Source organism: Anas platyrhynchos, chromosome 3, assembly GCF_047663525.1.
Source record: "Anas platyrhynchos isolate ZD024472 breed Pekin duck chromosome 3, IASCAAS_PekinDuck_T2T, whole genome shotgun sequence".
Lineage (NCBI taxonomy): Eukaryota > Metazoa > Chordata > Aves > Anseriformes > Anatidae > Anas > Anas platyrhynchos.
This window is the reverse complement of record NC_092589.1, coordinates 57,488,001-57,500,625: the sequence shown is the minus strand read 5'-3', so window position 1 is coordinate 57,500,625 and position 12,625 is coordinate 57,488,001. Positions and strand designations below refer to the sequence as shown.

The 12,625-nt window shown below is 42.2% G+C and overlaps 1 protein-coding gene across 1 annotated transcript in view; it reads left to right on the top strand.

Moving 5' to 3' along the window:
* Positions 1–12,625, top strand: part of EZR (ezrin) — a 35,614-nt gene that overhangs the window by 18,880 nt on the left and 4,109 nt on the right. The window contains exons 3-8 of the mRNA XM_027454413.3: positions 1,194–1,289; positions 2,465–2,739; positions 3,532–3,615; positions 4,250–4,396; positions 7,791–7,887; positions 11,085–11,248. Of these exons, the coding sequence (XP_027310214.3) occupies positions 1,194–1,289; positions 2,465–2,739; positions 3,532–3,615; positions 4,250–4,396; positions 7,791–7,887; positions 11,085–11,248 (863 nt within the window). The remainder of the gene's footprint in view (positions 1–1,193; positions 1,290–2,464; positions 2,740–3,531; positions 3,616–4,249; positions 4,397–7,790; positions 7,888–11,084; positions 11,249–12,625) is intronic.

Here is a 12,625-nt window from a genome sequence, read left to right as displayed (position 1 = left end):
TTTTTTTTTTTTTCTTTGACAGATCTGTGGGATTCTTTTTGTTGTTTTTTACACGAACTCTAGTTCACTGTAGCTAGTTGCTTATAGAAAGTAGAAAGTATAAATCATAGCCTGCTGAAAACAGCCCAGTGCTCAGCTAGGAAGGTACTCCATTTCCTCAGCTAGTAGGCACAAATCTTTGTAGCCTTTGAAAGGAGCATTTGCTTAGCGATGTTTTTCATCTTAATGTCTATTCAATTTTCTTGGTCTGCTTATATCACTAAACCTTGTGCGTTACCTGTTAATTGAAAAATGGCATATATAAACAGCAATTCTTAGAATGATAGCCAGCATGCTGCATCTTACCAGTTCCAGGTAGCCCTTGGGTACAAACTTACAGCTTGTAGCTCACTGGTAAGAGAAATAAACGGAAGCTACAGCAAAAGTATCCCCAAATCATTGTCTTGAGCTGTGGAACAAAATGTTTGCAGTGCTCAAAGAGCGTGCAGTTAGCACAAAGGTTGTTCCAGTAATTCTGCTCTCTGGCTGTAGTGTCTCCAGCAGTACTATACATGGGGAGGGTGAAACAGAGCCTTGTTTGAGATCTTAGTCCTTGTAACTACATCCGTGAGTTTGTCTTGCTTCCTGAAGTTGCAAAGTATTTAAAAACAAAACAAAACAAAACAAAACAAAAAAGCCCTCTTGCTTTCCACACAGTTGAGCTCCCTACGGTGATGCCCACATCACTGTGTGAGGGGCTACTTTGCAAATAACATCAAGGAAATAATCCAGATGTGTGTAGTGGATCTTCCTGGATCACAGATCTGCCTAGAGCATGGCTTTGCAGGCAGATGAGCTGGCAGCAAACTACTGAAGAATAATAACAAGGTTGGGGACTTTTAAGCTATCTCTACTGAGGAAAAGGAACTTGTCTAAACAGGGCAATTTCACCAGTAAATGTACAATCCAGTCAACAAGGGTGTTTCTGGATCTTTTATCTGGTTGGTATGTACAATATATGAATATAGCTGACGACATTGCTATCTTCTTCTAAGTGTATTTTTGTTGACGAGACGAAATTAAGAGATGCAAGATGAGTGTGTTTAGGCTGTTGCCTGCAGCTTCAGTGGGTGTGGGGCTTGCGAGGATATCTGGGAAAGAAATACAGGTGAACTGCTCCCTGCAATAATTTTTCCTTACTTTTTCTGTTATAGGTGGTTAAAACAATAGGTCTGCGAGAAGTGTGGTACTTTGGTCTTCAGTATGTGGATAACAAGGGATTCCAGACTTGGCTGAAGCTAGATAAAAAGGTAATTGCTGAATAAAGGTTAAAGCTTACATGATTCCTGATGTGTTATTGGCTGTGACTTCATGAACCCTCTACTTGTTTATCATTCTTTAATATGCATAATTTAAGGATTATTTCTGAAGAGAACTTCATGACCTCTCTGCGAACTGTTTGTGTGAGGTGTGGCATGGTGGAGGCTTGCTCTTTTCTCTCTGTGTGAGTGGTGTAAAGCTTTACTGTACTCGTCCTATGTGCAGCAGCAGCTTGATGCTGTCCCTTACTGTGCAGAAACAGCTGGCTTCCTGTGTCTGGGGGAACATCATGACTAGTAACAGTTTTAATCTCTGTGCAGAATTGGTTGCTGCACTGATCAGAAAGGTAGGTTGCTTCAAGGCAAGGCAGTTGTAACATGGAGCTCAGATACCTCTGATGTGCTCTTGTTCATGAACCTCCAATTCTTATGAGGGTATGAACTGTTTTTCCTGATGGGGCAGCCAGTGACCTGGCTGTTCTGTCAAACACATACAATACTAGATGGGTTTGCCATCTGATGCAACTTGGCAAATCCTGCATTTTTCAATAACCAAGGCTTGCTGTACAAGCAGAATTTTTCTGGCTTATTTGGAAAACACAATGCATCTTCCCTGGTTTCTCATACAAGTGAGCAGCTGGAATTAAGGAATGATAACAATTAACTGTCAGACACTTGGTTGATGTAAAACCGTGGGAGGCCTGTGGAGTGTAGCCTTGGAATCTTTTTCCCAGGCTGTGAAGGCCATTGCACCTTCTTTATCTCTTGCCAACTAGCACAGCTAGCAGGAGGTGTGCTGGGCAGAGGGTAGCTGTTTCACTCTCAAGTGATATCTCTCTGTCTCAGTGAAAGAAAACAGATGGTAGGGAGTATGTCTCTACCTCCCTTTTTAGAGACTGACTTCTTAAGTAATTAATGTAGTGCTGGAGTGTGTTTAGCCCAAACTCTGCAGGGATCTTTGTGCCTCTAGATGAATGAAGAGTAAAGTGCTCCTGTGTGTGCTTGAGAGTTCTCACTATAGCATATGGGCCCAGATTACTGCAGAAACCCATTTTTGAAAACTGATGCCTTTTAAGGCAAATGCCCTAAATCCCTTTTTATGTGTAGAAGCAGTTTATTGTATTGTTTACAACCCTGCTTAGTCGTGGTGTCACCTCTGTCCTCAGGTGTCTGCTCAAGAAATTAGAAAGGAGAATCCCCTCCAGTTCAAGTTCCGTGCCAAGTTCTTCCCAGAAGATGTGTCTGAAGAGCTGATACAGGACATCACGCAGAAGCTCTTCTTCCTGCAGGTGAAGGAAGGGATCCTCAGTGATGAGATCTACTGTCCTCCTGAAACAGCAGTTCTTCTTGGCTCTTACGCTGTGCAGGCCAAGTTTGGAGATTACAACAAAGAAGTGCACAAGCCTGGATACCTCAATTCAGAGCGTCTGATCCCCCAAAGGTAAAGGAGTTGGTTGACTCAGTTTCCCTTTAATAATAATAAAAAATGTCAAGAGTTTGCATTCTAGTTATATAGACCGTTTCAGTGAAAACATACTTTTTTGAGCTGTATGTACATGTTTTTTATCCTCCTTTTATTTCTATCTATTAATGTTAACAGTGAGTACATTTTTATGCTGTCTTTTTGGGGTTGCTTAGGGAAAGGTAGTTGGGTGAGTTTAGGAGAGGAAATACACAGTTCATCTTTCTTTCCTCAACAGTGCTGCTGTGCTGGTAACTGACAGTGTGCATGTCTCTTCTTTGAGAAGGAAAGAGCAGGCATCAGTTTTGAACGTTATCCCTGCAACCCAAACTTCATGTTCTTAATCAAAATGTACAGTCAAAAATGTTTAATATCTGAAAAGTGTGTAATGAGGCGAGATAGGTGGTCCATCCCCACACAGAAGTGTCATAACCTCGTGATGGCACTCGGTGTTGTTCCCAGAATTAAACACCACACCTACTTTTGCTTTGCTTTAACCCTCTGGTGTCTGCAGCATGCATGTGACTCTACTTTCAATGTTCTGCATTACTCCTCTCATGTCTCTGGGCAGTGACCAGAAAGGCTTCACAGAGAATGAAGGTGGTTTTTGTTCGTTCTGAGTGGCTCTGCTTCACAGAGTGCATCTTTGGGCTGGGTAGGCTCTTTCTCTTAGTTTCAGTAAGACTTCATGGGTGGATCTATAGCAAAGAGGCATCAATGGATATAGCTTAACACAGTCTAATCTTGCTGATATCTCTTGCCATGTATTAGGGTGATGGATCAGCATAAACTCTCCAGAGAGCAGTGGGAAGAACGGATCCAGGTTTGGCATGCTGAACACAGTGGTATGCTCAAGTAAGTGTTTCATATTGGTAACTTTGCTGATTAGTTGTCTTAAGCTTGCAGTTCTACAACATGCTTTTGTAACAGACTCCAAGAGTCACTTGTGTGGGGAACTTCTGGTGTGTATTTTCTAGTCTTACATTGAAGCAAATGGTAAAATTCAGTAAGATTTCCACACTGGTGCTGAGAACAGTCTCTTAGATAGCTTTCTGAAAAATCTCGCACCTGGGTACAGTGTACATCAGTGATGACTGAGTGGATAAAAGTAAAGGTGTGTCTCTAACCTTAAGTTCATTGAAGCATTTGCATTGGCAGATGGGGAAAGTTCAGGTACTGTACCTTTCCCACTGACGGTGTCTTGAGACAGGGATAAACGCTTGAAGAGATGAAAGTTGGCAGCTTCCTGTCTAGGAATACTAGGGCTTGGCAAATGAAAGTAGAGTGAATGTGTGTGTGAACAGAGGTGAAACACAACTCCTGAAGTGAATCCCAAATGCTGAATGTTCAGTTTTAACTTCTGCATTTGTGTTGGTTTAGGAAAAGTTGCTGGTTGTTTGTTGTTTTTTTTTTCCCTGAAGGCTTTTTCTTTCCAATAAAGCTTTTTATTTATCTGACTAACATCTGCTCTCCTTCCTGCCTCAACTAGAGAGAATGCCATGCTGGAATACTTGAAGATTGCTCAAGACCTGGAGATGTATGGAATCAACTACTTTGAGATCAAGAATAAGAAAGGAACTGACCTCTGGCTGGGAGTTGATGCCTTGGGGCTCAACATCTATGAAAAGGATGACAAGTAAGGCTTTTGTTTTCACCTCTGATCTACTGGAGCGAGGGCTGGGGTGGGAGCCAAAGGGCATTTCTCATTTTACATGATCAGGGCAAAGTTTAGAACTTGCTTGTTGTCCTGTAGGAGGTGAAACTGTGCTAGGAAACAAGCACTTCATTTCATTTATGCTTTCATGACTTTCCTGATCTTTGTAGCTTGATCTGCTAACAGAAGAACAGATGTCAGTTGTAAAATGTCATCTAGTAAAGCAAGTGCAGATACAGACCCGAACACCAAGATAAGGAGTTAACCAAGCTTTTCCTTTAGTCAGGTTGCCAGGTATGCCAGCAGTGAACACAGTTTGAGAACCTAGATAGGCTAACAAATCTGCAGTGTTAGGGTTCAGGCCATTCCTATACTGAGGTTAATGATAGACGCATGTACAGCTGCCTGTTCTTGAAAAGGTAAGGTAATGGGGTGGACATGAAACCAAAGCCAGGTCATACCCAGAATCCAGGGAGGACTTGACCACAAACCAGAGAATGAAATGAGGTCTTGCTGAAGTACACTGAATTTTAGTCTACCCTTCTGTTATATCCATTAGTAATTGGATAGTAGGTGGGAAATAATAGACTACATCTATAAATAAACATAAAAGGAAGGTGAGAGCAGCTGTATCTAAGCCTACAAGTCCCTTCTAATACACCATGGTTTGAAGGGAACAAGCAGACTGAAAATACCCTTTTCTTTTTTTTTAAAGGAAGGGGTTTCTGTCTGGATTGTGTGCTTTTGTTTTCTTTAGTGTTCCAAGTCTCGGTATCATGTCATAAGTCTGTAACAGGCTGTCATTGCAATACAGAGGGGATTTCACTTGCTGTGTGTGTTTGCCTCCAAAAAGCTTTGAAAGCAACGCAAATATTAGTTGGAACTTTCTGGAGCTTCTGTTAAGATGGCAAAGAGAAATGCAGAGTTTTCTGCAATGCTAATATGTGCTGTCACCTGGAAAACAAGGAGTGTCACTTGAAAGAAAAGTAGTTTCGCTCATGTAATACTTCAGTCTTGAATGACTAGTTGTGCTAGGTAACCACGGTCTCACAAACAGGTTTTTCGAGCCGCAGAAGCAGACAGAATACAGCCCTCGACTGAAGAGCTATCAAGAGCGTTTGCAAAACAAATATAGTGCTGGAGTAAATTGCTTGTTTCTGCCATAACTCTTGCTAACTATGTAATTAAGTCTTTTGAGCAGATACAAGGACTAGAAAAATGATAGTGTGTACCCCACCTGTGGCTTGTACGTGCAGAATCTTGAGTTTGGGGCAAAGGTGGAAAAGCAAAGGCTTCATTGTTGGAGTTCAACCTGAGGAAAATGATACTGTGCTACAGGTGTGCGAGCCTCTGTACTCAATGTGTGTCAGTCTTCTGCTACGAGGTATTTTCAAGCTTTTCCTCTGCAGTAAGGAAGAGAATCTGCAATAGAACTCAGTCAACTAAAATAGTTTGGTTAATTTCATACTGTATTATCCAGGGCTGAAGCTCCTAAGGTACTGTGAAGGAAGCTGGAGTAATTGCTTAATCTTAGCCTAATCAAACCATTTGCAGTATGGTTCTTCATGTCACACAGACACACTATTGCATAATCTTGCAGTTGAGTTAAAGGTTAGGAAATGGTAAATTCTGAAGAGAGTACACTTCATTCTTGACTTCTGATCAAAAGTAACCAGGTTATTTTATGCTTGGGCCCAATGAAATCGTGATGCATAGTAGCTCTCCATCATTGTGAAGATGAGGCAAATTCATGCAAAATTACTAGCTTTTTTCCTTAACTGATGAGATCTATAGAAAGGATTCTGACAGAGCTTGAGTGATTCACCATGATGCTGTATGCTTCTTTAAGCACTAAACATTAAACAGTCATGAATTCAACCAATTTGCTAGAAATAATTGTCAGCACTTCAGTGTGCCAGAGATATGCATTGGGGGTAGGAGGGGGTAGATAATAACAGCAAGATTATTTGTTGGTATTAGTATTCGTGTAAGACCCAATTCTTGATAATTGTTCTCTAGAGATAGCAGTTATCCTCCCTGGATAAGGGAACAACAAAAGAAGTGCATGACATTAAACATATACAAAAAAAAAAAAGTAAAATTGCATCTTAAAGCTTCATTTGTCACTGGAGATCTTAAGTACACCAACAGACCTGAACTCATAAGCAGTGAGGGAAAGGTGGGAGTCTGAAACTTGGCCTTTGCATTGTTGTGATGGTTTCAGAAGAACATTCAGAAGAGCCGTGTGGCACAGCCTGTTGTGAGATCAGTGTGTGAAGTTGTGCTTTGCAACTAGTGGAATGGGCTGAAAGAGCAGCTTGCACGGAAGGAAATATCAGGCTTCTCTCCTCTACTAGCCTTGCCTGTAATCTGTGGCAGGGAACATAAGACAAAAAATCTGTTTCTACCAACTGTCCTTACGCCTGCCCAGTGCCTCAGCAGTGAAGGAAAGCATCATGGAGCTAGCCATAACACAGTAGTGAAGAAACAGCCAGGTAGACTTATATGCAGGGGATGGAGGAGAATGATAAGTGAGTGTGAGTTACTTCAGCTTAAGCCTCCCATCATGTAGCAGAAGCCTTCTGGAAGCGCGGGACATGCACCTCAACTCTGCATGCTGGGGGTTTTAGGGCCTGATTTCAAAGAAATGGACTTAAAGCAGCAAGTGTTTCAGAAAGCTGCATGTGTGGCTTCTGGCTGTTGAATCTGGACACCCCATAGACCCTGTTCATCATGTGGTCTTTCAGAACAGATGCCAATTTGTGTGCTAAAATCATACTTTTGCATGTCATTTAACTCTAGAAGCAAGGAGGCCTAATGGTAGATGCTAAAGTGCATTGCCTACATCACAGCATTGCTGAGGCTCTAGTAATCCAATAAAGTCAGGACTTTAAAAAGAGTGCTGTGATGCTGAACTTGTGCAAAGGGTTTTTCCTTCTGCCCTTTCTGTGACAGATCTTTTGCTGAGTTGCTCCTTAATTACTTCAGTCAATGTGATTCTGTTTAGCATAGGTACTCTAAACTGGGCTCTGCTAACCTGGATTTTGTTTGAGGGCCTGTGAGGGGGTCTGGGAGGGAATAAGTAAGAATTGGGGATAGATCTTCAGTGCATCTGCTTCTGAAAGACAGGGCATGTAATTAAACCAGCCCCAGTGCATAGGGCAGTAGGGTGGCTGATCAAAACGAGAAGAGGTTCTGTAAAGGAGGCAATTGGGCATCTTTTGCTGCTCCCTATGGGGTTTTGTTTCAGCTACTTCTCTCTCATTGCTGGGCAAGCTATGTCCAGTGCTGCATCCCACTGAGTCTGTGTTTTAGAAGTAATGTGGGGAAAAAGAGTTCATTGCAACATCTCTTAAAATATTTCTCTTCTTTCCAGACTGACTCCAAAGATTGGTTTCCCCTGGAGTGAAATCAGAAACATCTCCTTCAATGACAAGAAGTTTGTTATAAAACCTATCGACAAGAAGGCGCCTGTAAGTATACTGAAAATGGATTGGATAGTGCATATCAGCAGCTAATACTGTTTCATCTCAGAACAAAGTTGTCTGTGTAGAGAAGAAAGCTGCAGATATTCTAGATGCAAAATTGAGCATCAGTATTGAAGATGTATTTAGAGATGTCCTTTTTTCTGTGTAGTTTAGGTAAAGGGCTTAGGGCCATATTAAACATGGAGATAGACAAGGATTTTACAGGTGCAGAGTCCCCATTTTTTTCCCTTGACAAACTATGTAGACGTAAATCTTAAACTTACTTAATCTTAAACTTAGACTTAAATCTGAGATTCTTTGTTAGTCTGTAGTGTTTTGTATAGCTGGATTATAGTCTGAGACTACTCCTCTCCTCGTTTCCTTCCGTGCATAGAAGCTGATGGTTTTTTTGTTGTTGTTTAATTTTAAAATAAAAGGTCATGCAAATGTTACTGCAAAGCCACGTGTATACATACAGCTTTGCATTTAATGTTCACTTCTGCCCTACAGAAATGCTAGAAGTAAGTTAAGGACCATGATATTCATTGACTTACTTGAATACTGGGATAAGTAGTAAGAATATGATTTCTGTGAAGAACTTAAATATAGCTACTCATGAATGTTACTTTTCAGTGTTTTCCCACCTATTTTCAGTTATTTTAGTGAAGAATTTGTGATCCATTCTGAGCTGCTGAAAACTTGAAGTGGAATAACTGGTGTAGGTGTTTCTTGTTCCATCAGCCTTGTGAAACTATTCTAATAGTTGAGAAAGGCCTCCTCTTTCCCTTCCTCCACCCCAGTCCTTGGCCTTGGTGGATAAATACAGCCCTGAGAAATAATAAGTAGCTTGGCTTTGGTAAAGGATGGTATCTTACGAATCTCTCTAACAGGAAGAGATCCTCCCAGTGACCTGAATGATGCTAACACGCAGTGTGCTGCAGGGCTGCTGGGGAGGCATCCTTTCCTGCAGATGATAACCTGGGGTTTGGGGGGAGAGGGGCTTTTCTTGATGAAGAAATAGTGAGAACCAGCAAAACTCCACAGAGGTAGAAAGGTGTCTTCCCCAGAAACATGTTTCTCAGTAGAAGAGCCCCTTTGTGATTTTAGACGTGTTGTATACAGTAATTTAATGTATACGGTATAATGTATACAGTATATTAATCTTCTGATTATGGATCACAGCTTTCCTTCCGCTCCCTAACAGTAAATCTGACTGAATTTGAACTGGGAGTCTTGCAAGAGGCTGATACAGCAAGGTGTCAACATTGTAAACATCAATTATGATCCCTTTCTCCGTTGTCTCAGTTGTCCTTTTCCCTCTGGGTGGTGTTATGTTTAAAAATACGTCTGAAAGAAGAATTTATACAGACACTAATTTATATGGACACTAATTCTGAACAGTCAGAAAGCTGTCTAGATCCTTTCATCTGTTTGCATCTCTTTTCAAAAAGTAAAGTATTCATAAATAAAGCAAAAATACTCGGTCTACCCTAGATGTGAGTTGGAAGCTCCCCTTTAACTTGGACCATCGTCCATGTCAGTGTTAAAATGGATACTAATTCACGGGTAGCATTCTGTGGCACCTTGCCCAGCGTCAGCTTTTTAATTTTTAGCCCTATCTGCCCACATACCCCAGCATCGTTAGCACATTTTTAATATATCAAGCTGCAGTGCTCCCAGTTGTGCTAGACCAGGGGGATGATGAGAAAGAGAGGGAGATTCTTTTATGTTCGTACACAAATGCCATTAAATGATGAATGCAGCCACCGTCTGTGCCCTCAGTATTTGCTTTCACTGGAAGCGAACCTAGATTGAAGATAGGATCTGTTTCTCACAATGTACACAAACCATTTGTTTTTTAAATTACTTATTAGGAATAGGAGGGCAGATGAATAGCTTACAGTCTCAGCTAGCAGTATGAGATGTGTGCAGCTCAGAATGCCTCTGACAGGATTTGGGCACCGCACACCTTGCTGATGGCATTTTCGCAGTCAATATGTGAATAAGAAAAATGCTTTGAGGAAAATGACTCTTTGTCAGCAAATTCATGCTCATCTTAACAGGACTAGGAGCATTTTTCATTGCTTCTGGTGTGACTTTTAGCTTTTTCAGACAGAGCCACAAGTTGTGTTTCTGAACTCGGGCAGTTAAAAACAGGATTGCTGCTGCCATGCAAATGCACGCAGCTTCTGCCTGCTCCTCCTCAGTTCCGCTTCTTGCTATCAATGAGGCAGCCAAGACAAGAGTAATCTTAAGGAGTACCTGGCTTTGGTGGTAATCTGATACCTTGCCTATTGCTTCTCACCATCCACACAGTATGCAAATAGAGGCAGAAAATTGTGTTGTTTTTCTTATTAAGTTCAGACAGTATTGTAAGCGTGTATAAAATATTGTGGACTCAAAATTTTTAGGCAGCTAATGAAAAGGATATGGAGGACCAACTTCCTATTAAATTTGTGTTTTGAGGATCTAGCCTACTGCATAGTGCCTGTAGTAGTCTTGATAATCGAGATGATAAGAAACTTGGGGTTGTTCTCTTTGCAGAACCAGAAATGGCAGAATGTGTTTTGCCTACTGTCTCTAACACAATATTCAAAGTAGTCCGTGTGTTTGGTGGTTCAAAAAATATCTTTCAATGTTGTAATGGCCTCAGTCAACTTAACTAAAAAGTGCCATGCTGAGGAAAGAATGCTTTTGGAGGGTAATTTTGCATGGTGGCATTTCTTCTGTGGAAAAAAACACATAGATGGTGTCTTGAGTATTGATAACAAATAGATCAGGAAATTCTGATGTTACTTTAAGAGTCTGCAATGAAGACTCTTTTTTTGTTTCATGCTTTATATTTCAGACACAAAACCATGCAAACTTAAAAACTAATTACTTTACAGTAGAGGTCTGTGAGTCTCCCAGATGTTTACCTACTAACCAAGAGTCTTCTGCAGCAGGTCCGGCTCAGTAGTGTCTTCCATATGCATGCATTTGAGACTGTTAATTTTCTCTAAAAGTATATTTTTCTAGAAGAGTAATTTGTCAATTCTATATAGGCTTGAGATGGATTATATAAATAACAAACTGCTTTGGTTCAGATAATCTTGGTGGTCCTTGCTGAGATATTTAAATAGCATGTGTATGTGCCTTGCAGCAACATTAGTGGCAGGATGATGTCTGCAGTCAAAAAATTGACTGTGCGGTGTCTCTTCTAGGACTTTGTGTTTTATGCCCCTCGTCTGAGAATTAACAAGAGGATCCTGCAGCTCTGCATGGGCAACCATGAACTGTACATGAGGCGCAGGAAGCCTGACACCATCGAGGTGCAGCAGATGAAAGCCCAGGCCCGTGAGGAGAAGCACCAGAAACAGCTGGAAAGGTGAGCGTGAATGCAGACAGTGGGGAGGCAGAGTTAAATGTACAGAACTGCCAGGGCTCCTTGGGTAGCTTTAGGCAAAGCCATGACCCATCCCACTTAGAGTGAGGTGTGTGTGTGGCCCCAGAGCTCTGGCTCGCAGCATTGCAGGGTATCTCGAGTCCCAGGGGGAGCCTCAGTATCACTCTTCTGGCTCAGACCTGTGACCGGTGCAGTCGGCTCTCTTGTTTGCAGCCTTGAGAGCTGGACCTTCAAGGAGGTGTGCCAGTGGAGTCACTGGGCTCTTGTGGGCAGCCATATACCTGCAGAGGGGTTCTCCTGACTCTTCTGTTAGGGCCTGATCTGTGTTGGAGGGAGCAAACTCCACAGGGAGCACGTGTGTATGCTGTGAGCAGGCAAGAGGGGAGTGGGAGACCTCTTACAGGCAAGGGAAATGGGTTAATAGCTCTACTGGTCTTATGTGACCGGCTGCAGGTTGCCTATGATTGAAGAAATCCTACTGCTTTCCTCCTGTATCGGTGACTTGTTAGTCTTCCTTTCCCAGTGCTCGTGTTTCTCTGTCCTTGATTTTTCCTTATGACAGAACAAAAGAAATCTGTGTAGTACAGAGCACTGTTTTTTTTTCCCTCTGCATCTACTGGTATGTGTTTGGTTTTTTTTGTATTGTAAATTTCTGGGGCAGGCAACAGAAAATACAAATATTTTAATGAAATGCAGGAATCCAAAAACTGAGCACTAATTCTGAAGTGATTAAGTACCAAACGTTGGGATTTAACCCAGGCAGGCAGCTAAGTACCATGCAGCTGCTTGCCCAGTCTTCCCAGGTGGGATAAGGCAGAGAATCAGAGAGGCAGAAGTGTGAGAACTCGTGGCTTGAGATAAAACAGTTCACTAGGTGAGGCAGAAGCTGTGCATGCAAGCAAGGCAAAACAAGGAATTCATTCACTTCTTCCCATCTGCAGGCAGGTGCTCAGCCACTGTTAGGAAAGCAGGGCTCATCATGTGTGCGGTTTCCTGGGAAGACAAACATTACTGCTCTGGATGTCCCCCCCTTTCTCCTCCTTTCTCCCAGCTGTTGCTGCTGAGCACGACACCACACGGTGTGGGAGATCTCCCTGGTCAGCCCGGGCCATCTGTCCTGGCTGTGTCTCCTCCCAGCTCCCAGGGCACCCCCAGCCTCCTCCTGGTTGGGCAGCGTGGGGAGCAGAAAAGACCTTGGGTCTGTGTGTAAGCACTGCTCTGCAGCAACTACAACATCCGTGTGTTATCACCACTATTTTCATCAAAAATCCAAACACGGGATTGTGTCAGTCTCTGCGAAGAAAATTAACTGTGTCCTAGGCAAACCCAAGACAATGGCTTTAAGCATTTCTGTGTTAC